We start from the raw sequence: 27,632 nt of genomic DNA, 5'->3' as shown, positions 1-27,632 counted from the left end.
AGAGATTATTGATTGTTAGTACCTTGTTCCTCTTGACCAGTGTTCGAAATATCAGCATCGCATTACGTATCGCACGCTTGGGATATGTATACATATTGGTTATCGCATGGGATATATATTAGATGTAAGGCGTAATGTATCGCTGTTGTTGGAAACATGGGGAAACATTGGAAAATTGGTCAAATTTTCAATGAAACTTCAGTGATTGTTAAAAAAGACAACAATACACACTTATAAATCAAAACATTATAAAAAACAAGTGCACATAATAGGTTTTCTTTGTATGGGTTTTTAATCTATGCGTTGTCTAATTGAATTGATGCAAGTATATTAAAAGTCTATTCATATAATTTATAAATGTAAGAAGATGTGTGGAAACACAAGCAATACATTCAAAAGATAAAAAAGATTCACTAGATCAGGTTTCATACATGTTTGACACAAAGATTGCAACTGATTTGCGAGAAATTGGAAATTTTATTTATTTATTTATTTATTTTTAAAAATTTTCTGCAACTTGGCCCATCTCCTCCAAATCTCAAAAGCAAAGCTCTCAATCCATGATATTTCATGCAAAACATGAAAATTATGGATTTGTAACAATTAAACACAGATTTAACATGATTTATATATAAAAAAAATGATCAAAAATCGAAAATGCTCACCAAATCGAACATGTGGGATATATCCCACTACTTGTGCATTTCGTATCGCACAGGTGGATACAAGATATATCGGTTGAGATCGTCGATACTTAAAACACTGCTCTCGACAAGCCATCCGAAAACCGTTACCTTCAACAGAGCACCATATTGCCATACATATATGGTTCGCTTAGAACCCAATTCAATGATTTAACTGAAAATTTTCTTGATTTATCTTTTAACCATCTTAATAAATTTGTATTAGAAATGACCGGAGAAACCTTTTCCAACACTTGAAGAAGCCTTGTTAATTCTTGAAATTCTTCTTCACCGAAGTTCCTTCTGTAAAGGGGAGCCCAAATAACTTCATCGCCCCTCCATGAGAAACAGCTACTTACCTTCATGTTTGCTTCCTTAGCTAACCCCACTAGTTGAAATCCTCTCTCATTCCCCCCAAAACTCTCCCCGTTCAGCTGGTGAACTGCGTTATCCACCTCCTCCATTGTACTCATTTGAACAAAAGCAAAAACTCTTGGGATATTTGAGGTCTTGTCTTTCGGGACAACAATCTCCATTACCAGTCCAGCACTACCAAAACCCTTTCAAAGTTTACAGGCGACCATCCTTCTGGGAAAGATTCGATGAAAAGGGTCGGATATTCCAACAGCGGTATCTTTCCTCCTCCCAGATTCCCGGATCGCATACTTCTTCTTAGTTACTGTATGCCAGCCTGACTGTCCATCCCCATCCTCCATTAACAGCGGATCTTTCCCTTTTCCAGCTCGTTTCTCGAGTGGCCAAGGAATAGAACCAAGAGGAGATAAGAGAATCATAACCATCCCTTTCTCTCAAAAACCACATGAGAAGGGGAATCATAACCATCCCTTTCTCTCACCTTTCCTGTCTGAATTGCACTTTTAGCTCTGTGTTTGACCATCCGTTTGAGGGCAACCAATCCAAAGATTGTGATAGATACGGCTCTATCTTACCATTTCCCTTAAACATACCCTAAGACCTTCCTAAACCTTGCCCATCTATCTGTAATAGATCTCAGCTGTGCATTTGTAAATAAATTAACTTTGAATAAACCCTGAATAAGAGAGTGCTGTAGCGGTGTTATAGCAGGATGCTGTAGCATGTAGTCTAGTGCATTACTTTAGCACATCTACTTTCATGCAAAAATAGGTGTTGGACCCCCATCACTTCCCTGATTTAGTGGACTCAACCATGGCACATTGAATGGGCTGCAACTAGCCCTTGGGCTACATAGAGGAGACTCGTGGGAAGAAATGGTAGATGGTTTCTTCACTGAACACGGGCAAATTTGGCGAGGTTATGCAAGATCTGGGGATTCATCTGGTAGGTCAGACTGTCGACATGCTCCTGCCCAGAATAGGCTGGTCTACTGATCATCAGGGGGCCAGACACGTATGGAAAAAATGGACAGTTAGAAGAAACTCCAGGGGCATGTTCAACAGCTGTGTGCCCCACCTGATGAATGGACTGTCCTTATTTCAGGCCGGGCCATGTTCGTAGTGGTCCCCTCCTGATGAACAGCCCGAATCTTGCACATGTTTGCCACATTTGCACTTGTGCCATGAAGAAATCCTTCGACCCTCTATGCCAGAATCTATTTGGCATTTTCATTTTGTGGTTAGATCTTGATACTTGTGTTTTGTGTCACAGCGAAATATCACAGAGATGATGCTGAAGGCGGCACCTCTGAAACACTTGAAGAGAATCTCATACAGAAGAATGAAGCCGAGCATAATTCTGAAGATAATGATTCTATCTCCTCGAGTGAGCAAGTGAATATTTGCTCACCAGATGCATATATTTCAGATGTGGACAGGGGCAGAAAGCTAATTGAATCTAGTGATCATGAAAAGAATTTGGAGGATGGAAGAATTTTGAATCCAAATGCGCTTGCTTTTTTAGTCGACCTTTATTGTCATGGGAAGAAAGACACACCAGAGAGTGCAGAAAATGGAGAAGGGAACGGAGGTAGAGGTTCTAACATCAGAAGCCCAAGGCCCAATGGTCAACATTCTTTCAAGGGAAGGAGCTCAAAGTGTATGGCTCAGATTCAACCAAACCACAGGATTCAATCTAAGGCAGATAACTCTTTGAGTGGACAGGAGAGAATATCTCTGCAGCTCAGTCGATCCGATTCTGACCATGTAAGGAGTTACCGAGATAAAATGGAAGAAAACACAGGGTCCATTGGCCACAGCCCTACTTCAGGGGAGGGTATGGCTGATCTGAAACTTGTTGGTACAAATGGAGATCTTTCAAAGTCTCGAACAACCAGAATCTCTCATGCCTATGGTTGCAGTATCTCTACTTTTGGCGATGGCTGCAATGATCATGGCCTCCATCCATGGCCTCTCCTGTCGAAAAGAGCTCTGTTTAAACCCCAAAGGCTTGTGGGGTCTGTCAATACTAAAGGGAAGCCAACAAGGGATGATGTGTTCTTGAATAATAAGATGGGTTTGAATTTGGGAATGCAATCTCAAGAAAGGATGCTTTTGTCAATTTCATCGAAAGAGAATAATGGCCCACCTATTGGGGGCAGTATTCACCCAAATCAATGTGAACCATCAAAACCTACCAGATATGGGCATCCAGCACGAGAGCAAGGAAATATGCATGACTCTGAGGTTTTTCAGGCATTGCAAGAATGGATGGAATCAGATATGGGCAGGCCTTATAGATTTCTGTCAGGGAACCTTGGCTACAGAACGGGTCCACCCAATGCTAATTTCAATGACATTTCATCAAAATATGGACATGAAGAATTCTTACGCACCCCTAATTCACATGCATCCAGTAAGCTCAAGGACCTTGAACTTGACCGAATGGAACTCTTGAAGAAGGTGGAGGAATTGAGAGATCGGCTCAGTAGATCATGCAACCAAAGAGGAAAAGAAAAGGAAAATCAGAAGCGTTTATGCTATAATAATGATCCCCGGTGGGGCCGCCTGCAGTTTTATGATACATGGAATCGTCCTTGGATGTACCAGCCAATGGAAACTATATCCCAACATTGTGGGCCCTCACAAATGCCTTTCTCTGAGCAGGCCACAAACGGAGGACATCATGCTAATTACTCCTGCTTGAATTGCCATCCTGAAGGCCGGCATTTCTCTACACAGCTCCACCCGACCGTTTGCCATAACCAAGGCCTATGTATGTCTTCTCCTGCTCACATGTGCTGCTGTGCTTTTAATCACAGTCCCACCAGTCCACAGTGGCATATGGACCATGAGATGGTGAAGCATCACAAAGAAAAGTGTGAGCCATTGAAGCGTCATTGCCGGCCCATTGCAGGTGCTGCCCCTTTCATAGTATGCTACAGTTGCTGTAAATTGCTGCAGCTACCTGCAGATTTTTTACTATCAAGAAGGAAACACCATAAGCTACAGTGTGGTGCCTGTTCTAAGGTGCTTACATTTTCACTTCTTGACAATACACATATCTTACCTTACAGTCGTTACCAAGTACCACATCCACCGAGCGAGATCGATAGTAGTACTGATGTTGTGGCAAGGAACATAATATCTACATCTGATGCTGATGACTGTCTTCCAGGGGATCAGATTGCTTATTCTGATGATTACGGGCTCTCTATCTGTAAAAGCTATTCTACCGGGGGTGACCTCACATTATCAGACCCTCCATTACCCATCCCTCAAAGCACTCTGATGGATCAAAAGCATGTCTCAAGTGGCTCTTCAAAGCGAACTGAAGAAAGAAAGAAACTAATCTCTGAACAATCTGGAAATGATTCAGAGAAAGAAATGACTAAATCTGTCAGTCCATCCTCAGAAGGGGACAGATCTGAGCAAACATCCTTGGAAGCAAAGGCCACGGCACAAGTGATGGGTTCACCACTTCATCGGCTTATGGGATATTCGTCGCCTAGCGAAATAATAAATGGGTCACGGGATGGAGCTAAAGGATCCGAATGTGTAGGTTTTGAAGCTCTGGCTGATTCTCAATCCAGTCCTCAATATCACACGGAAATAACTGAGGAAGATGGATTGATGAATTGGTCATATAATAAAAGAGATTCATGTCTTCCAACGTCTGTAAATAATAGACTTGAAGAAATGAATCATGGGTTGGAAAGTATGAAACAGAAAGTATCTGTGAATGGAAAAGTCGTCCTGGATCAATTGGTTAAAAAAGCCGAGAAGCAAGCAGGCCCTATCCAAACTGGAAATTATTGGTAAGTTCTTCAATGATTGTGAGACACTCCTATATTATTAGTATAACTTATTAACTTCCTTTATTACTTACTAGGGGGTGTGTCACGTGCAACACACATGAAGAGAGGAAATTTTAAAGAGGGTTTTTGCTAGTGTCCTGTGGCCCTGTACCAATGTGGTATGATGGCTGGTTTTCATCTCACATCGCTTTTTAAATGATGGTCTGGGCCATTCATGTTCTGCATTATCTGCCAGCCGGACCATAGAAAGAAACATTTTTTGAACAGTTGATCGTGTATGAAGATGAATATTCAATGGCTCATATTCAAATCCAGGATTTAGAGGCCAGGGTAATCAATGAAACATGATATAATACTATAGCTTCTATGTGGTCGTATTGAGAACATGAATGGTTTAGAACAATCTTAAACCAACCACCTTACCATAGTGTGGTAAGGGGCAACCATGCCATAGCAAAACCCTTTGGAGAAAGGCTTCTATGTGGATACAATCTGAACCGTTTGATCAACAACAATCACATTTTTAGTTCCCAAAAATACCCCAGACTTCATTTGAGTTTTCCCATGCCCATTAATTTTCTGGCCAACGAAACTAATTGTGGGGGCAAAAATGTCCAAAAGCTGCTCACGTTATATATAGTATAGATGGATAATTACCATTCAAAAAATATTTATGGATAATCCTCATAACTCAAGAAGGATTTACTATCTTGTTTCACGAAAAGAAAGAAAGAAACACATTGACCTTGATCTTCTTGTGAATGGACATTCAACAAGCAGCCCAACCTTGAAAACTGCTATCCATTCCTCCCCATTAGTTTGTTTCATCAGTTTATTTATATGATGTGCAATGCTAACATCACATGCATGCCATGGTGACATGAGCCACATGTATAAGTCACACCTAGACTGCTCATCTGGCAGATCCTTACATGGGGCTGTACCTCAAAAAATCAAATCATTTGGATGATTCTATTGCTGAAGCTTTGAGGGAAAAGGGGCAGTTATAAAAATGTCAAACAAAGGTTCACAACATAGGAAAAAAAGTCCATTAAAGCATCTAATATCATCCGGTAGGTGTGTTTTTAGCCTATGGTCCCATGATGGGGCCCGCCAAATGAGGATCCTGATGTAAGATGTGTGCTACGTCTCCATTGAGTTGGTGATATTGTGCAATGAGTTCTTCAATATTTTGTATATTTGCAATGCGCTTATAGAAATTTGTTCCCGCTAAAGAAATAACTAGATAAAGTTGTTGCCTGCTAATACATGTGATTTCTTTCCACTGATACAGAAGAAGTACGGATTTTAGGATTACAACTATTGTCTTTGGTGGTTGTTTCTGAACTTCATACATAGAGATATAATCTTGATGTTAATTTACCTTTCAACTACCAGGTATGATTCACGAGCAGGGTTTTGGGGCATCATGGACCAGCCTTGTCTTGGGATAATTCCTGTAAGTGGGAATTTATTATGTTAATGAATCCACAATACCATTTTAAATGATGATCGATACGAGTGCACCCAGTTATTGTACATTTGGCATACATGCACCTCCAAAGTCCAAACTTTACTCAAATCATTGGATAGTGGGTATGGCTCAAAAATAAGATTCAGGCGATGGTAACCGTGATTGATGCACATTTGTTTGGTGAATTTGAACCGTTGTCTAGTTCCATTTTAGCCATCCACTTGGTGGGCACCAATCAGATAGCTAGGATCATTTGTGAAATATAGTTTCTGGGCTGTGATGAGCGGAACCCATAATTGGGATGGTTAGAAATGAGTTTCATGTATGCTATGAGTTCCGTGGCTGCGTGCATGATCGATCATCATTCTTTGCCTAATTATCAAATAATTCCCAATGATACAAATTACCCTATCGAATTGACTTCAGACATTCTCTGTGGGATCTACTCACCAATATATATGAACAATGCCTTTTGTGGCAAGTTATCCATAAACAATCCCAATCTCTGATGCAGCCATTTATCGAAGAGTTCAATTACCCCATGAGAAAGGATTGCGCTGGTGGAAATACGGGTATCTTAGTCAATGGAAGAGAGCTTCATCAAAAGGACCTTGATTTGCTTTCTAGCAGGGGCCTTCCAACCACAAAGAACATGGCATATGTTATTGAAATTGGGGGGCGAGTTGTTGATGAGGAATCAGGAGAAGAGCTGTACAGCCTTGGCAAGCTTGCTCCAACGTAAGTCAAGAGTATATTCATTGGTAGATGCTGTTGTAGAATAGAATGCTGATACCAGACACCCCATTTTCAAGTGCTGAAGATAAACACACATCACGTGCAAATGTGGCTAATGTGTGTGGGATCCATGATGCTCATCAGATGGTTCTCGGTGCCTGTCCCATTGTAGGAATCAGGGTGGCCCACTTATCAGGTGGGTCCCAAATGCATGTTGAATGTAAACTGTTGTTATTTTTCCTAACCAAATATTTCCTTGTACAGCGTGGCCCACCTGATAAATAGATGATCTGGATTTTGGGGCTGAGGAACATCTACCATCGAAAAATCCAATAAACAACCCATATGCTGCACATATGGGCCACATTGGCACAAGTGGTGCTTTTTGTTTGGCATCTTGAAAATCGGGTGTCTGGAATTAGCATTCAACTAGTGAATACTGGAATGAACTTTCTTCAGTACTTAAGTTTGTTGCTCAATTTATCTAGTTTGAGATCTGCTGCTTTAAAACCAATGTTAACTAAACCACCAACCCCTACATTTTCCATCTTAAATTTCACCAGATTATGGTTCATTTAAGATCCAGATTACTAAAATTACGGTTTACATCTTATTGTTGACAAAGTTGTCATCATTTTTATTTGGAATGTAGAGATTTGTACTTAGTTTTCGATAATATCAGGCATATACAATGATATAAAACATATTCAGGATTTACAATAATAACATTTGTGATTTAATATATAAATTACAAAAAAGAAGGATATTTTAATGAATGCTTAGTAGTATGTACTGGAGAAACCCACATTATCCTGTCCCCAGTGTACCATGTATTGAAGTATTGTACAATGTACCTGTTCCCTTACCATGTACTTGAGCGAACCATGTTCCAGGCAACCTTGTTTGTGCTTTCATTAGAAATCCAGCTGAAATAAGAAACTGTGGGCTCTTTCTGGTTTGAGGTTGGTGCTGCCCAGTTCAACTGTTGACCTGCTATTAGCTTGGAACTGGGGGGTTCTCAATAAAATAAAGAAGGCATTGTGGGGGCCTTCCTATGTGACCATGCTTTGGTCAATTTGGAGAAAGCACAACGACTGTACTTTTAACAATAGATCAGCCATATGCTAAAGGCAGAACTGTTTCTTGGGCAATGGACCACATGTGTTTGTGAATTGTAGGAAGGAAGATTTGACGGGTAATTGGATTAATTTGGTGTAAATGGGATGTGGGAAGAAGCTGGATGACCCCTCACTCTCATCTTCTTCCTGTTCGTTCTTTTAATAAAATCACTGTTACCATTTGAAAAAAGAACTAGAGAATTGTGTCTGAAGGATGGTTGATTGGACATAATATAATCAATTTTGGGTTAGTTTCTCAATGGAGGAATTATATGATCCTCAAACTGAGAATATGTATGGTATGCTGTTTTATGTTTGTACAAGCGTTGCCCATGGTTTGGCAATCCAGACTGAAATGTCTGGCTCTGCTGTGGTTGGACTACACCCTAAACATATCTCAAATAAAGAGACCCTAGCCAGCAATCTTAGCCCTTTTTTCAGTTGAGTGTGGTCCACTGTTGCATTTCTCCCCTTTGATCATTTTCTTACAGGGCCACAAATTTTTGTCCACATATATGCTGGGCCCCACTGGAGGGTTCAACTCTTGATTCATAATAGCTTACGTTCTTCTGTGTTGTTATGCCTGTTCCTACACTTGCTCCCGGTTCTGCCATCTGGTAAGGTCGCATTTAGGAATACTGCCAAACCATGGTTCACATGGCTTCTAAAGCACCATTAATGCACAGTTGTTTTGGGAGTCATGAGAAACACAACCCACGTCAAAGTAGGCTAGCATTTCCCCACCTTTTTCAACCCGTCTTCATTGAGATAAGAATGGAAAGGTCCTGTTTTATCTCAACCACAAGTTGATGATGGCACATTTTGTTGACATTGAAAGCTGTGAACACCCAAACATACCATAACTTATAATACCAAGAGACTTCTAACTAGGAAATGCATCCATTTCGTATCAGCCTGTTCAATACTTGAATTTTAGATATGTGAGAGCCATACACTGATAGGCATGATCTGATTCCCAGCCATAGATCTGCAGGGATTGGCAATTTTTGCAAATATAAGCCCTACAATGTCATATTTATTAGTTTCTTGTGTTCTCGCTTTTTCTTTCTTAGGATTTATATTTGTATGTTCTGTATCCAGCCATAGATCAGTTAGAAGTTTTTGTATCTTCATGTTTTGGGGGCTTATGGACTTTTAGGGCCCATTTGGAAGTACCTCAAATCAGGATTGGTTTTGCTCCGCTGTGTGTTTGGAGCTTGGAAAATGGAAACTGAATTAGGCAGGTCCTGTTTTTCCCTCCTTTTTCCAGCCAAAATCAAAAGCAAGATATGAAAACTGTTTTTTTTTTTCCACCTCATGTGTGATTTGGGCCTAGAGCATCCCATCCACCACTGAAATCTCTTGTAATATCAGATTCTAGAAATTCTTCCAAGTGATTTTAGCATCCCCCTTTTAAGTTTTGGATAGTCTATTTGCCTTGTATTTTAAGTAATTATAGGGTCCTTATGCATCAGAACATGAATTTGCGCTTACGCAACAATCAATAAATCTATGCAAGTGGAGCCCCATGTTTAGATGATCCAGATCACTGATATTATAGACCCCTTCGAGAATGGGAGACTCCAAATTTCTCCCAGGACTAAAAAAATAAAAAAATAAATCCTAGTGTGCAGTCATTTGCCTACAAAGTGGAGTGGGAGGAAAGCAAAGCAATAGCCTGGAAGAAATGTAAATGATTCAATAGATAGAATCTGTCAATCTGGATGATTTTGGGGCATTCTTCAGCCAGAATCAGGCCCATCAGTTAACAGTCTAGATCACCTAAACATGGGCCTCACGTGTACCGATCGGGCACATCAGCAAACTATACACATTCTGATGCATCAGGAAAACTTTTCTTACATTCATTAGCTTGTGGGATGTGATGTGAACATCTTCTATTTTTCTATAATCAGCATTGGATTTCTCTGCAAGAATAATTTTTTCTATCTTGATTATTTCATGGTAATTAAAGTTAATTGATCTATGACATAGTAAGACATGGAATTATAGATATCAGATAACCAACTAAAACCCATTTTTACTCCACAGAATTGAGAGATTGGGCCATGGGTTTGGTATGTGTGTCCCATCACATGCCTCCTTGGGTTGATGAAACTGGCTGATGTGATTGACAGTCCTTACTGAAAGAATCTGTCAGTGTAGAGTGGTAAGCTTTTCCTCTTCTCATCTATTCTTAATTGTTACAAATTTAATCATGCATTAGTGATTTGAACTTCCTGGTACTATCCTTAGGTTGACAATATTACTTCCCTAAAAATTTGCGCTGACACACGTGCCATTGTTTACATCCTAGTTCATCAAGTGGGCCCCTACTTCTAGATATATTGGCACAAAAATCTGGCAGTTACAAAGTTTGAGCGGGAATTATATGTACAGAGAGAAGAGATGGTTAACGGAAACCCACTAGTGGTCCGCATTCAGTGTACATGTCTGGCCTGCCTAATTTCTGGGCCAGGACATGCAGGCCACCTGATGCACAGCTTGGATGTGGTGCTTTCGTGCTACGATGGCATCCTTGACACTGTGCAGGTGGACATGAAGAAATTAGAATTAGCAGAGCCATACATCAATATCTGGTTTTGATAAAATGACCAAAATGCCCACCAGGGTTTTTCTCCATTGCAGACAACCCATGCTTTACTCTTGTGATTAGGACGGAAGTTACTGTTGCTTTTGGGTCCTGAGGGATTATTCAGAGATAAAAATCTTATGGAAATCGAATCATATTGTGAAGTCATAAGTGGGCTAGATGAAATTGAATCATAAATGTGAATCACAAAATTTCCAGATCTTTTGAAAAATTGATAGAAAGACATGACACTTAGAATCAAAAGTATAGGATTTCTAGTAAAATCATTCAACAGCATTTCTATGCATTATTTCTAAATCAACATATATTAGTTCATCTCATCTCTAAATTGAAATGAACAAATGTGTTGTAAGACCCGTATCCTAGCCCATACCGTTCCATATGCCTCTGCGGTCCTCCCGGTCGAATTCTGGCGACCCGCGACCTGTAGATTTCATTTGCGCTTGACCGCGAGTCACACCCTATACACCTGAGTCAGTTCGACCCAAGACCTATGCCATTGCGACCATGTCGTCGCTACGATTCTGATGCTGCGTCTCGTGCGTCAATCTGACGTCTAGATCCCAAGATATGACCCGTGCATGATCATAGCGGTGGACCGCACGTTGCAGGCCATGGTGTACACGTTTTCCCATAATCATAATGAGGATGATGTCATCCTAGGGATGACATCACCCTATTCTACAACCTAACCTACCCCCCCTACCTAGCCTACCCCATAAATGCTCTTTTTTTTTTTTTTCAAAACTCATTATTACAAGCTCTTAAAACCCATCCTTTCACTCTCTCGATCATCTCACTTTCTCTCTCTTCTTCTTCACTTCCATTGCTAGCCATGGACGTCCCAAGCAAGCTCCATTTCCAGCCCTCTTACCTTTAGAACCCTCCTAATCTAACCCTTAGAAGCCCATTTCCACCATTGGAAGGGGTCCTAGAATGCTTATGAACCCATGGGAAGAAGAAGAAGGAGAAGATCATGGTGGGTCTCTCTCTCTCTCTCTCTCTCTCTCTCTCTCTCTCTCTCTCCTTCATTTGTTTTGTGGCCCACTTAATGAGTGTACGTGATGTCCAAACCGTCCATCAAATGGACCCCATGACCGTCAAAGCCATATGAGCTCTACCCTCTGAATGATGGAAAAAAATAATAATAATAAAAAAAATCCTCCTCGTAGGATCCCAGGATTGGAATCTGGCATATGGACACCGGGAGCCGAGAATGGGGTACTACGGAGGCTGTCGGCACCGGATTCGGCAATCAGTGTTCCTGTGAATCCGATTTCCGGGTTTGGGGCGTGACATGTATAATATTTCACTAATAGGGAACCACACAATGGGTAGTTACACAACACATGCAACCATAGAAGTTTGTGTAAGATTCCAAGTCATTCGTTTCATGGACCGCAATCTTAACTTGCATTGGCCCAATAGTCAATCAATGCCGGATGTCAAGCAGGCATTGGTCTCAAGCATGTATCATGTTAATGTGTGTGTCCTCAATTAGGATACCATTCTTTGAGTTTTCTATCGGATTATCGAAACTTGAAGCAGTTACTCACACATCCTTGAGGGAGATAGGGAAGAGATGGAGGGAGTTGTTAACTTGTTACTAAAATTGAAAGGGAGAAAAAGAAAGAAAAGAAAAGAAAATGAAGAAAATTGGAAAGATCTGGGGAGCTGTCTGAAAATCCCCTTTTTGTTATTAGGATGTCTGAAAAAGAAAAGAAAATGAACGAAGGTTAATGAGCTTTGCTAAGCCCACACACATGCAAGTCAGCTATTGCACACACCACTACATATGCCATCATGGGAGATAGGTGCAATATCCAAGCATTCGTCAGCAGGGTACCTATAGAGAATGCTAGTGTATTGTGTATGTGGTTAGTGGCCCTTTTAGTGTAAGTGCATGTGCACACTTTCCTCTTTTCCTACGGTGTACTATATGCTCTATTATAATAAAATATTGTGTATTAGGGCAAGCAAGCCTAATACAACATCTTTCCCAAACTCTCCTCCCTCTTTTTCTCTCTCAATCTTCTCCTCTTTTCTTCACATTATTATCATCAAACCATTCTCTACTTGGTATTAGAGCATAGATCCCGGCATTCTGCATCCAACAGATTGAGAGGCGACACGTCACCCTGCTGACCCCAGCAGTCGTACGGACACATGGACTTTGTTTGAGTTAAAAGTTTAGGGGTTTGATAGATATTGATTTTAGAAGATTTATCATGATTTTTTCAGAATTTTTTGGACCTCATTTCATGGTATTTTGGGTGAAATAGAGAAATTCGAAAATCGGGCCCATCTTCCGTTTTTCTTCGATCTACCTCAAATCGGTAAGCTTTTCTTTAGTTTCTTTGTTAAAGATGGACTGAAATCTGCCTCCCAAGCTACCCATGGAGGATTTTTTTACCTAAGATCTATGTTTGAGAGGGTTTTAACCTCAAACGAACGTGCGGCTGGGCAGTTTTTCACTTGGTTAGGCCGTTTTTTACTAAGGCCCTGTTTGTTAAATCTGAAGTCTAAAGACCGAATCTGAAATCTGAAGCTTGAATCTGAAATCTAAAGTAAAAAAACTTGTTTGATAATTATGGCTGAAGTCTAAAAATTACTGAATCTGAAACAAACTGTTTGTTAACAAACATCTGAAATGTCTGAAATATGTTAATTTGACACATTTGCCCCTATCTCTCGTTTGGAAATGTTTTACATTTTAAAGAAATTATTTTTTATTAAATGAAAATAAAATCATTATATTTAATTCAAATAAACTAAAATACTTAATAAAAAAACTAAAATATCATCACAAGGCCCTCAATTCCTCTTAGCGGGAAGATTATCGCTATGTGTTGTATAGGATTGAACACCAGTAGCAACAAAACCTTCAAATAAGGCCCACTTTATATTTATACTCTATTCAAACCATTTATAAGGTCATTCCCAATTGGATGAAGTGAAAACATATTGATCCAAAACTTTTGTGGCTTATATAAGTTTACTTTCCATCCAATATGTTCATAAGGTCACAAATACCTGTATGAAGAGGAAAAAAAAAAAATCATATTGATCCAAAACTTCCATGACCCTAAAAAGGGTTTCAATGGTAGATGTTCAATCCCCCGCTGCTTTTTCCAGCTTATTTTTCGTCTCAAGCTTTAATAAGAGCTTGCCAAATGGATGGATGGTTCGGATATATAACACATACCTCATGATGGGACCCACAGAACTTGCTGACGTCAATACAACAGCTATATAGCTGGTGTGAGGTACACCAACCGATCCGCATCCTACTTGGACGCGGATTAGCTACTGACAGGTTGAATAGCGAGATTCGCTACCGAAATGACATCATTAAGTTCCATGGGCCCACTATGATGTATGTGCTTTATCTACACCGTCCATCTATTTGGAGATTTAATTTTAGAGCATGAGTTAAAGAATGAGGCAGATCCAAATATGTAGTTGACCCCACCACAAAAAACAGTGCCGAGATTGATGCCTACCGTTGAAACCTTCCTAAGGATCACCATGATTTTTATTTGAAATCCAACCTGTTCACAAGTTAACATAGACATGAAAGAAGGGAAAAAACAAATATCAGCTTGATCAAAAACTTTTGTGGCCTATTTAAGTTTTTAATGGTGGGCGTCACTCTCCTCACTGTTTTCTATGGTGAGGTCCACTGGAGCTTTGGATTTGACACTCTTTGGATCTTTACCTAAAATTATATTTCCAAATGGATGGACGGCGTGGATACAAAAAATACGTCATGATGGGGCCCACATAACTTGGTGATGTAACTTCAATAAGCGAGTCTCACTACTCAACCTGTCAATATCCAATCCGCGTCCACGGAACAGATGGGATACTCCCTTGCCACCAGCCAATGGTTGATGGTTGGTGCTATGTGGGCCCCACCATGATGTATGTGTTTCATCCATGCCGTCCATCTATGCTTCTAGATCATTTTATGGTATGAGACCAAAAATGAGTTATATCCCAATCTCAAGTGGACCACATTATAGGAAAACGGTGTTGAATGAATGTCGACCATTAAAAACTTTTTGGGGGCCATAAAAGTTTTGGATTAAGCTGATCTTTGTTTTTTCCATTCATCTAGGTCTATATGACCTAATCAACAGATTGGATGTCAAATAAACAGTACATTGGGCCTTAGGAGAATTTTAATGGTGAATATCCAATCACTATTGTTTTCCCATGGTATGGCCCACCTGAGATTTATATTCCTCTCATTTTTGGTATTAAGCCTTAAAATGATCTTTAAAGATGGATGAATGGAATGGATGAAACACATACATCATGGTGGGGCATAAAGAAGTTTCACAGTTAAAAGTTGATTTTGTATTGCGCAAACAATTTAAAGAGAAGAAATTGCCATAGCAACTTGAAAAAGGGTAATTTTGGAAGCAAAAATTTTTGTTTAATAAAAAATTCACGGAGTTTATTCCGCATTCACCATTAAGTTGACTCCTATCACGGAAAGAATTCAGTGAAAAATCACTTAGCGCTTTCCTTCTTCCACGTTAACGACGCATTAACAAACACCACTAAACACAGAACATTTTCCCAATTCCGCGTTGAGTGCAAAAATTCAGCATTAACAAACAGGCCCTAAGTTTCATGTAATTTTGGATGATTGCTATTTGTTTGAGGTTTATCTCTTATTATCTTGAAGGATTGAGTGAGATAGAGTTGTTTGAATCAATCCTTCTTGGCGTAGGGCCTTTCTTGGCATAGGTTTATCTCTCTTGGACTCTCTTATGGCTGACAAAGGGCCCTCATCTCTTAGCATAGGGTCTCTTGAATCCAACCCCTTGCAAATTACCTCCACTATGTTGAATGGTGACAACTATCTTCAATGGGCACAATCTGTAAAAGTGTTTTTAGGAGCCCGTGAGAAGTTGTATATTTTGGATGATCCCCCAAGCTCTACATATGTTACCTACAAGTCTTGGACAAAGGAGAATTGTTAAGTTATTGTATGGTTGTTGAATAGTATGGATTCTTTGATTAGCCACTCAGTGATGTTTTTATCCTCGGCTAAAGGCATTTGGGATACGCTTCATGATATGTTCTTGGAATCTTGGAATTTTTTACGAGTATTCCAACTTATTCAAGAAATTGGTCGGTTCCAACAAAACTCGAGATCATTAAAAGATTACTATTTGACGCTTCGGGGTATGTGGGATGAGTTGGATATGTATCAGTCTCTTCCTTCCAAATGTAAGGAGGATCATGAACATGCCCATAAGCAGCGGGATGATACTCGTATCATGCAGTTCCTAACTGGGTTGAATTCCAATTATCTTCATGTTTGAGATTAGGTTGTTCTGCAGGATCATCTTCTCCCATTGACGACAGTCTATGCCATATGTCAGCGTGCTACTGTCTCTACTCTTCCTTCTCATTCATTTGTGCCACCCAAGCGTTCGGCACATCTTGCTAGCGATCAGTCCTCTCTTGGCCTTCAGGTACCATCCTTCAGTTCAAGGTGCATTTCTGGTTTTGGTGGTCGTGGTAGAGGCCGCGAGGGAGATCGTAATCGTGGCGGTCATAATCTTCGTGGTCGTGGTGGATGTGGACGAGAACGTGATGGTTCCCGCATTTGTTCACATTACGGTGGAACTAATCACACCGTTGATTATTACTGGGAGATACATGGTCGTCCTACGTATGCCGTTGCTTCTGTTGCATCCACAGTTGCTCCTGAGACAGTCTTCCACCTCGACAACTGAGCCGTCTACTTAAGGGGAGTCTCTTATCATTTCTCGGGCTGCATATGATGCCCTTATGCGGCTTCGTATTCGTGATATTTTTGAGTCATCTCATGGAGCTTTGACCCAGTCAGGTACTTCTCTTCTTGCATCATACACTCCTATCTCCTGGGTTATAGACTCTAGAGCTTCCTCCCATATAATTGGTAAGTCTCAATTCTTTTCCTCTTATTCTGCTTCTCCCCACACTCAGTATGTCACAGTCTCAGATGGAATCCAAACTCACATCTCTGGGATTGGTTCCATCCCTCTTTCTTCTTCCTTGTCTCTATCAACAGTCTTGCATGTGCCTCGCTTTCCATTAAACTTATTGTCTGTTAGCTCTCTTACTAAATCATTAAATTGTTCCATTACCTTCTTCCCTTCTTATTGTTTGTTTCAGGACCTACAGACGAAGAGAATGATTGGTGGGGGGCATGAGCGAGGAGGCGTTTATCTTCTCAATGATACACCTGTTGCCACTTCTAGTACCCTTTCTCTGGTTCGAGAGTCCATGACTCGGTGGCACTGCCGCTTAGGCCACCCATCAATAGCTAGATTGAGAATTTTATTTCCCTCCTTATCTGTCACTAAACCGTTACGCTGTGATATTTGTGAATTGTCTAAACATCATTGTGCTACGTTTCCTCCTAGCTCTTCTGGGAGGAAATCTCAACCTTTTGTTCTAATTCACTCGGATGTCTGGGGACCAGCTCCGGTTACCTCTACTTTTGGATTTAGATATTTTGTTACCTTTATTGATGATTATTTACACATGATTTGGATTTATCTTTTGAAATCTAAAAGTGAAGTGTTTGATGCGTTTAAAGTGTTTTATCATGAAGTGTGCACTCAACTTCAATATTACATCAGAACTCTCCATTTTGATAATTGGGGGGGAATACATGTCTACTGCCTTTCTGTCGTTCTTACAGGAATATGGTATTTTGTATAGGACGTCGTATGCTCGCACACTTCAACAAAACGGTATTGTAGAACGAAAGAACCGTCATCTTCTTGAAGTTGCTTGCACGCTTCTGCTTGGTATGCATCTCCCTAAACATTTTTAGGGTGATGTTCTTCTAACTGCTACTTTTTTTATTAATCGTATACCCTCACGTATCCTGTCTTACAAATCTTCATTTATTATATTGTATCCTCATGATAATCCATTTCCTCTACCACCTAAAGTTTTTTGTTGCACCTACTTTGGTCAAATTTTGGATGGAAGTAATGATAAACTTAGCCCCAGGGCAATTAAATGTGTCTTTCTAGAGTATACTTGGAGTCAGAAAGGGTATAAATGTTTTAACCCATTGACTCGCAAGAAATGTTTCTGCCGATGTAACCTTCTTTGAGGATATTTCTTTTTTCTCAGCTCCACGCCAATCCCTCTGTGATCCTCTTGCGAGTCAAGGGGAGTATGACTCTTATCCTCTTCCTCTTTCCACTAGTGATCATGAGGAAACTCCTTTCCCCTCCATTCAGCATCCTGTTGGTGATTTAGGTGAACCTAAGCCTCTACAGGTGTATCATCGTTGAGATAAATCTTCACACACTCAGCCATCCACCCTTCCACTCACTTTAGATGTTAGCTCAGGTGATTCTCCTACCTCAAATTTAGATCTCCCCATTGCCTTACACAAAGGGTCATGATCTTGTACTCAACACTCCATTAGTAATTTCGTTTCATATGATCATCTTTCACCGTCTTTTCAGTCGTTTGCAGCTTCCCTTTCATCACAAACTATTCTTCGGTTTCTCTCACATTCTCTTCAAAGTCCTAACTGGACAAAGGCAATGATAGAAGAAATGTTTGCTCTTGAGAAGAATCATACTTGGGACCTTATGCCACTTCGTTTAGGTCATAAACCTGCTGGATGTTGATGGGTTTATGCGATTAAGTTTCTTCCTGATGGCTCCATTGATCACTATAAAGCCCGTCTTGTTGCCATGGGATACACACAGACTCATGGTGTGGATTACTTCGAGACATTCTCTCCAATGGCTAAGCTTAATTCAATTTGCGTTGTGATCTCCTTGGCCGTTAATTTATCATGACCCTTGTTTCAACTTGATATTAAGAATACATTTCTCCATGGGGACCTTACAGAGGAAGTTTACATGCATCAACCTCTTGGCTTTGTTGCTTCTTACAACCTTACTCTTGTATGTCCATTAAAGAAGGCTCTTTATGGACTCAAACAATCCCCACATGCATGGTTCGAAAAATTTAGTCAAGCTCTCTTGGAGTTTGGCTTTGTTCGTAGTCATGCCGATCATTCTCTTTTTATATGTCGTCGATCAACGGGCATCATGGTTCTCATTGTTTATGTGGATGATATTGTTCTGTCCGGGAGTGATTCCATTGGAATGAAGGAGGTCAAGAATTTTTAAAGACGAAGTTTGAAATCAAGGATCTTGGTCCTCTTCACTACTTCCTTGGAATTGAAGTTGGTCGCTCATCATTCAGATTGGTCTTGTCACAACGAAAATATGTGCTCGATCTTCTCATGGAGACCGGCATGTTAGGGTATAAGCCCGCTACCACTCCCATGGATACTTCACAGAAGCTTCGACCAGATGATGGTGCTCTGGCTTAACAGAAGAAGAAAACGGGCTATTGTTTGAGCCGAACGTGGCCGAATGTGATGCGGACACAAGCGCATTCAAGGTGTACCAACGAAGAAAGCGCTAACCACAAGTGCCGTCCTTGTGGATAGGCGACTATTGAGGATTTGATGACCTTTCACATGTGATTGGACATATAGAAGACCCCACTTAGGGAAGACACATGTGAAGGAAGATTGGAGAAAGAAGACCGAGGGCCCAAACTTTCCCGTACTTATGTTATTTGCACGTTTTTGACTTAGTTAGGGGTCTTTTAGTAATCTTATATCTTTATTTGCTTATCCGAGGGTTATTTTAGTAATTTTATGTCTTTATTTGCTTATTTAAGTGGGGTAAAGCATTAAACACGAATTTCAACTATTGATGAATGAAAAGCAAACCCTTTGGTTGCCTCCTTCCTCTCTTCTCTCTAATGGTGCTTCTTCTCTCCCCTTGATCTTCTTCTTCTAATTTCTTCTTTTACCCCTCCAACTTACTTAATTTAATAACTTTCTTTCTTCTATTTTTAAGTTTTGGCTAATTCCTCTTCGATCAAAATCTTAAGAACCGATCTAAACCCTAAATCCCCAAATTCTCAAATCCCTAATCCGAGAAACTTCTTAGTTCTTCGGACTAGTGATCTTCATTGATCGATTGGGTGTGACCATGCAAGATCGGGAGGTCTCATCCCTCGCCGGATCCAACCTAAGTAGTAATTGAATTCCATACTCCATGGTTGTAGTGATGGCCCGCTCCATTGCATGTTTCCTTTATGATTTTCTTAGTTATGATGATTACTGTTAGAATTTTAGATCATTTATTCCTTTTATTTCCACTGTTTAATTATCTCCATGAGCATGCATCATAATTAGGGCTGTCCTGCGTCAAATTTGGTATCAAAGCCTAGGCTTGCATGGTTTTTGTCTAGATCGAGTTATCAAATTAGGGTTTTGATTTTTAGGTTTAACTTAGGAAAGTTTCAGGTTTAGAAAGTTTTCAATTTTAGAAACTTTCCAATTTTAGAAAGTTCCTAATCTGGAAAATTTTCAGATTTGAGTTGTTTCCTGTTTCAACTTAATTGTGTCAGTTCATAGTAGTTTTGCATTCATCGCATTCATCTTGAAAGTCATAACACCTAGTAGTCTAGTTAGGTAGAGTTTGGTTCAAGTCTTCATTGTATGCCCACGAGAAGAGGTAGAGGTTTCGGACTTCAACCTACCATGAATAACGAGCAGTTATCTGAGCAACTTGCTCAATTGATACAAAAGATAACCGCCCTAGAAGCGGGTCAAAGGCGTGAGTTTGCCCGCCTTGAGAACCAAATTACCACCACCATGACTAAGGTGGAGCAACTAGAGGCGTCCCAAAAGGAAAACCCCGCTGTAGGGGAAGATGCGCACTCCCAAGTGGAAGGAATCATGGAAGAACGTGCTGCCACACGTGGTGGTAGTGAGGATAGAGATCGTGGTAACGGTCGTGGTGTGGTGCGAGAGGCACGAGCCACATGTGGTCATCAAGACCGTTATGATCCAGATGAGCGTGCGATGAAGAGTGTGAGAGTTGAGGCCCCGAGTTTTGATGGACGCTTGGATCCCAAGGCATTCCTTGACTGGGTTGCTGACATGGACCACTACTTTGAGTGGTATGGCATGTCAGAAAACCGTCAAATGCGGTTTGCTAAGATGAAGCTTGTGGGTCAAGCCAAGCTCTTCTGGACTAACACCGAGCGTAGGATAGAGAGAGTTGGTAGAGCTCCTATCACACATTGGTATGAGATGAAAGAGAAGTTGAAGGAGAAGTACCTTCCACTCTCATACCGTCAGAAGCTCCTTGACCAATGGCAATCCTTACGTCAAGGGTCAATGCCTGATGCTGACTACATCGCTAAATTTGAAGAGTATGTGATGCGGTGTGATATCCGAGAAGACCCTCTAGTAACGCTCTCGCGTTTTAAGACGGGCCTTTGTGCGGATCTTCAGCGTGAGCTTATTACTCGGCCCTTAACGGACTTAGATGAAGCATATCAAGTCGTGCAGGAGTTAGAGCAGTATCTAAAGGCTCCTGTCTTTCGTCGTTTTGAGTCCCGAGACTCCAATGCTAGATCTAGTTCCCAAGGAACTAGACCTAATATTGGTAATCAACCTAGGGCACAGCGACCATTTCGCCTAGGCCTAGGGAGGACAAGGGCAAAGGGGTTCTTGGTGCCGGTCCTAGTAACATGAGCCAAGTGAGGTGCTATGAGTGTGGCAACCTTGGCCACATGTCTAATCGTGTCTACGAAGAGCCGTGGGAGAGCCTTAGTTATAGGCGAGTCCCACGAGGGTGGAGATGACCAGGGTGATTATGAAGTTGAAGAGTATCACCCTGAAGGAGGACTTACTGATGAAGAAGTGGATGGAGAAGCAACGCTTGCAGTAGTCAGGCGTGTGTTAGCTCAGTCTAGAAGTAGTGCTGACTGGCGTCGAAGCACTATCTTCTACACTATTGCCAAGTGTGGTGAAAAGAATTGTAAGGTGATAGTGGACAGTGGAAGTTGTCAGAATGTGATTTCCACTAGCACCTTAGATCGCTTAAAACTGAAATCCACACCTCATCCAGAACCGTATTAAGTTTCTTGGGTTGACAAGACATCCCTACTGTCACCCAGTAATGTCTAGTCCCCATCGAGTTTGGGTCATACAAAGAGTCCCTGTGGTGTGATGTTTTACCTATGGATGTGGGACATGTTATCCTAGGTAGACCGTGGCTATTCGATAATGATGTCACGATCTTTGGCCGTTCGAATGCGTGTACTTTTATGTATAATGGTAAAAAGATCAAACTTAATCCCATGCCACCTGAGAATACACTAGGGAAGAAGAATGATGAGAAGGCAAGTGAGCCTAGAGAAATGGGGAAATCCAAACCTAAGTCTTTACATATAATCAGCGCAAGAGAGTTTGAAAAAGAGGCTAAGGAGGATTCTATGGTGTATGCCCTTGTGGCTAGAGAAATTACACCTGAGGTTCCATCAGAGTTGCCCTGTGAGGTGATCTCGGTCCTGAAGGAATACAGTGATGTATTTCCTGAAGACTTACCGAATGAGTTGCCACCTATGAGGGACATACAGCATGCCATTGATCTTGTCCCAGGGTCTACTCTACCGAACCTTCCTCACTACAGGATGAACCCTGCAGCGCATGCAGAGTTGAAGAAGCAAGTTGATGAGCTTCGGTAAAAGGGTTTCATCCAAGAGAGTATGAGCCCGTGTGCCGTGCCTGCATTGTTGACGCCAAAGAAAGACGGCACGTGGCGGATGTGTGTGGACAGCCGTGCCATAAACAAAATTACTGTCAAGTATAGGTTTCCTATACCTAGACTTGATGATATGCTTGACATGATGGCCAGGTCCACTATATTCTCTAAGATAGACCTCAAGAGTGGATATCACCAAATTCGTATACGCCCAGGAGATGAGTGGAAGACGGCGTTTAAGACGAAAGATGGGCTGTATGAGTGGTTGGTCATGCCCTTCGGCTTGACTAACGCACCCAGTACTTTCATGCGGGTGATGACACAAGCTTTGAGGCCGTTCATGGAAAAATTCCTAGTGGTGTACTTTGACGATATTCTTATTTATAGTACCACTAAGGAATCACACCTTGAACATTTAAAGAAGGTCTGTAGTGTCCTTAGGAAGGAAAAGTTGTACGCTAATCTTAAGAAATGTGCATTCATGTCTAGCCAAGTTGTGTTCTTAGGATTTATAGTGTCATCTGAAGGGATGCGAGCAGACCCTGAAAAAGTCAGGGCCATAGTTGAGTGGCCAGAACCAAGGAACATTCATGAGGTGCGAAGTTTTCACGGCCTAGCAACTTTTTATCGTCGGTTCATTAGGGGTTTTAGCACGATCATGGCTCCCATTACCGAGTGCATGAAAAAGGGAGAGTTCGTGTGGTCTAAAGCCGCCGTCAAGGCTTTTAAAGAAATTAAGGGCAAGATGGTGGAAGCTCATGTCATGCGTCTACCTGACTTTTCTAAAGTCTTTGTAGTAGCGTGCGATGCGTCTGGTGTCGGTATAGGTGGAGTGTTGAGTCAACAAGGACACCCAGTGGCCTATTTCAGTGAAAAACTGAATGAGGCAAAACAAAAATACTCCACTTACGACAAGAAATTTTATGCGGTAGTGCAATCCCTGAGGCATTGGCGACACTACCTCCTACCGCAAGAATTCGTTTTGTTTTCTGACCATGAGGCTTTGAGATATTTGCATTCTCAGAAGAAACTCAACCCAAGGCATGCCAAGTGGGTAGCGTTTCTTCAGGAATATTCGTTTGTTTTGAAACACAAGGCCAGGGTTGAAAACAAACCAGCGGATGCCCTTAGTAGGAGAGTGGCGTTGCTCAACTCCTTGAGTGTAGAGGTAGTCGGATTTGAGCAATTGAAAGATGAATACCCCATATGTCCTGATTTTGGGGGTACTTACGCGTCGCTCTCTAGTGACCAGCATATTATGGGTGAATATGTTCTTAAAGATGGCTTTCTTTTCAAGGGAGACAGACTTTGTATTCCCCGTATGTCCCTTCGTGAATTCCTCATCTGGGAGCTTCATTCAGGAGGGATAGCTGGCCATTTTGGTCGTGATAAGACTATCGCCCTCGTGGAAGATCATTTCTATTGGCCAAGCCTCAAGCGAGACGTAGCCAAAGTTTTAGGGCAGTATCGAACATGTCAGCTGGCAAAGCAAAGAAAGCAAAATACCGGGCTGTACACGCCATTGCCAGTGCCACATGCTCCGTGGCAGGACATTAGTATGGACTTTGTGCTCGGGCTTCCCAAGACTATAAAAAAGCACGATTCCGTTTTTGTCGTTGTGGACCGTTTTTCTAAAATGGCACATTTCCTCCCATGTTCGAAGACGTCAGATGCGTCTCATGTTGCTCGTATCTTTTTTGATGGTGTGGTGCGTCTCCATGGGTTATCTAAAACCATAGTGTCTGATCGTGATGTTCGATTTACTAGCTATTTTTGGAAGACACTGTGGCACATTATGGGAACTCGTTTGCAATTTTCTACTGCTTACCACCCACAAACAGATGGTCAAACTGAAGTGGTAAACCGTAGCCTTGGAAATCTTCTACGTTGTCTAGTGGGTGAACATGTTAAGACTTGGGACCTAATTTTACCAATTGCTGAACTTGCTTATAATGGGTCAATTAATAGATCTACAGGGTTGAGTCCTTTTGAACTTGTAAGTGGTTATAAACCTAGAATGCCCATAGATCTCTTACCTATGTCTATTACCCAAATCTTCTGAGTCAGCCGATGCATTCGCACGCCATATTCATGATTTGCATACACATATTAGACAGCGGTTAAATAAGAGCAATGATGATTATAAAGTTTCAGCTGATTCTCATCGTAGAGTGCAAGAATTTCAAGAAGGAGACTATGTAATGGTGCGAATAAGGCCAGAGCGATTCTCTCAAGGATCTGCAAAGAAATTACAAGCGCGTAGTGCTGGACCATTCAAGATATTACAAAAGGTTGGGTCCAACGTGTATCGGGTTGACCTTCCATCTGAAATGAGCATTAATCCAACTTTTAATGTGGAAGATCTAGTTCGTGCCCATACTCCCATTGTTGATACATCGTCCCTTTCATGGCCTTTTTCTGAGTTTGCTACCCAACCCCTTCCACCCCCTCCTCCACCCATTACCCATAAAGAAGCAATTGAGGAAATCTTGGATGACGAGATAGTATCCACGAGAGATGGGGGTTTCCAAAGGTATCTTGTCAAGTGGAAGAACAAACCATCGTCTGAATCTACGTGGCTGTCGGGCGACGCATTGCAGGGTATTGATCCAGATCTACTCGAGCGCTATAAAAGTTTCAACTCGTCGGAGTCGAGTTTTTCTCACCCGAGGGGAATTGATGCGGACACAAGTGCATTCAAGGTGTACCAACGAAGAAAGCGCCAACCACAAGTGCCGTCTTTGTGGATAGGCGACTATTGGGGAGTTGAAGACCTTTCACATGTGATTGGACATATAGAAGACCCCACTCAGGGAAGACACATGTGAAGGAAGATTGGAGAAAGAAGACCGAGCGCCCAAACTTTCCCGTACTTATGTTATTTGCACATTTTTGACTTAGTTAGGGGTCTTTTATTAATCTTATATCTTTATTTGCTTATCCTATGGGTATTTTTGTAATTTTATGTCTTTATTTGCTTATTTAAGTGGGGTAAAGCCCTAAACACGAATTTCAACTATTGATGAATGAAAAGCAAACCCTTTGGTTGCCTCCTTCCTCTCTTCTCTCTAATGGTGCTTCTTCTCTCCCCTTGATCTTCTTCTTCTAATTTCTTCTTGTGCCCCTCCAACTTCCTCAAGGTAATAACTTTCTTTCTTCTATTTTTTGTTTTGGCTAATTCCTCTTCGATCAAAATCTTGAGAACCGATCTAAACCCTAAATCCCCAAATTCTCAAATCCCTAATCCGAGAAAATTCTTTGTTCTTCGGACTAGTGATCTTCATTGATCGATTGGGTGTGACCATGCAAGATCGTGAGGTCTCATCCCTCTCCGGATCCAACCTAAGTAGTAATTGAATTCCATACTCCATGGTTTTAGTGATGGCCCGCTCCATTGCATGTTTCCTTTATGATTTTCTTAGTTATGATGATTACTGTTAGAATTTTAGATCATTTATTCCTTTTATTTCCGTTGTTTGATATATCGACGACTTGTAGGCTGGCTTATTTACCTGACAATTACTCACTAATATCTCTTATTTGCGGTGAGCATTATTAGCCAATTCATGTAAGCTCCCCGTACTTCCCATCTCAGGTTTGTCTACCGCATACTTCAGTATCTAAAATCAGTCTCAAGTCTTGGCCTCCGCTTTTAGTTGCATGGTCATCTTTATCTTTCTGGCTATTCCGATGCTGATTGTGCAGGTAGTACCTATGATCGTCACTCTACATCTGGCTTCTGTACCTTCCTAGGTGGCAATCTTATAACATGGAAGAGCAAAAAGCAACCGGTTGTTTCTCGGTCCTCGGTTGAAGCAGAATATCGTGCTATGGTTCATGCGACGTGTGAGCTCGTGTAGCTTCGTAACCTTCTTGAAAAACTTAGCTGTCCTCCTTCGGATCCTGTTCCTCTTCACTGTAACAACCAAGCGGCCATCCATATTGCTTGTAACCTGGTTTTCCACGAGCGAACCAAGCATATTAAGGTCGACTGTCACTTTATTCGGGAGAAAGTAGCTTTTAAGGAAATCGTCACTCCTTTTATTCAATCTGGAGATCAACTTGTGATGTTCTTACAAAGTCCTTGAGTCGAGATGCTCTTCATCGTGTTCGTGACGAGTTGGGCATGATTAATATTTATGGTCCAACTTGAGGGGGAGCATAGAGAATGCTAGTGTATTGTGTATGTGGTTAGTGGCCCTTTTAGTGTAAGTGCATGTGCACACTTTCCTTTTCTCCTGCGGTGTACTATATACTCTATTATAATAAAATATTGTGTTAGGGCAAGCAAGCCTTACACAACATCTTTCCCAAACTCTCCTCCTCCTCTCTCAATCTTCTCCTCTTTTCTTCACATTATTATCATCAAACCATTCTCTACTGTACCACTACGTAGATCCGCTATCCCAAGAATAAGGTTAGTCCACTGGTCAGGTGGGCCACAATCAACCGAACAAATGTGCAGTTATGAAAAATTCAGCAGAAGTTTTCTAACCCGTCCACTCATTTCTAGTTTCATGGCACACATAATGACTGGACCACCTTTATTTTTTGGTAGTAGCATCTACGCAATGAGATCCAAATGGATGGTTTGGATATTTCGCCTGTGTGCTACCATGGCATATGTGGTGGCTTGTGCATCAGATGACTTGTACATGCTTGTGGGCTTAGCAAAGCTGGGCATTGAATTACTAGGGAAAATTAGTCATTTTGCTGATGGTGAACGATAACCTCCCATTCAGTAAACCAAGTCCCCCCCCCCCCCAATTGTTTATTTGAGGCCTAGTTCTGTACTGATCTAATAGCCCTCATCATGGATGGACCATTCCCCCAAAACTCCCAAATTGGAAGACCCTAGCCGTTGAATCTTGTTGGGGAACCGTGGAAGCACACAAAGACGAATCAAGCAAAGTACTACTAATCGCACAACCAAGTCCACACACAAACAATTCGAATTTTACGTGGAAAAAATCCTTTCAGGAAAAAACCACGAAACAAAGCGACGAGAGATGCACTATGAAAGTAGAAATTACAAGAGATAGGAAGTCACTGATTCGAACAAGCCTTGAATCCACTTCACAAGCCCAAGCTATGCCCTTGAAACCCTTAGGAACGAATTGGAAAGCCTAAAACACCTCTACTTGCTCACGAATCCTTATTACACTCTATATATATAGCACCATATAAAATCACAATCA

The 27,632-nt window shown here is 41.2% G+C and overlaps 1 protein-coding gene across 4 annotated transcripts in view; it reads left to right on the top strand.

Moving 5' to 3' along the window:
• Nucleotides 1-27,632, top strand: part of LOC131223874 (uncharacterized) — a 56,658-nt gene that overhangs the window by 21,338 nt on the left and 7,688 nt on the right. For 2 of the 4 annotated variants that reach the window (XM_058219405.1, XM_058219404.1), the window contains exons 3-6: nt 2,331-4,875; nt 6,274-6,334; nt 6,864-7,087; nt 10,255-10,372. In XM_058219405.1, coding sequence (XP_058075388.1) covers nt 2,331-4,875; nt 6,274-6,334; nt 6,864-7,087; nt 10,255-10,315 — 2,891 coding nt within the window. In that variant the 3' untranslated portion in view covers nt 10,316-10,372. Of the gene's footprint in view, nt 1-2,330; nt 4,876-6,273; nt 6,335-6,863; nt 7,088-10,254; nt 10,373-27,632 lie in introns of those variants that run through there. The other 2 variants (XM_058219406.1, XM_058219407.1) reach the window with 2 other exon arrangements.

The sequence above is a fragment of the Magnolia sinica genome, chromosome 13 (genome assembly GCF_029962835.1).
Source record: "Magnolia sinica isolate HGM2019 chromosome 13, MsV1, whole genome shotgun sequence".
Classification (NCBI taxonomy): domain Eukaryota; kingdom Viridiplantae; phylum Streptophyta; class Magnoliopsida; order Magnoliales; family Magnoliaceae; genus Magnolia; species Magnolia sinica.
Note: the sequence above shows the minus strand (reverse complement) of the source record. Positions and strands in the feature narration are given on the sequence as shown.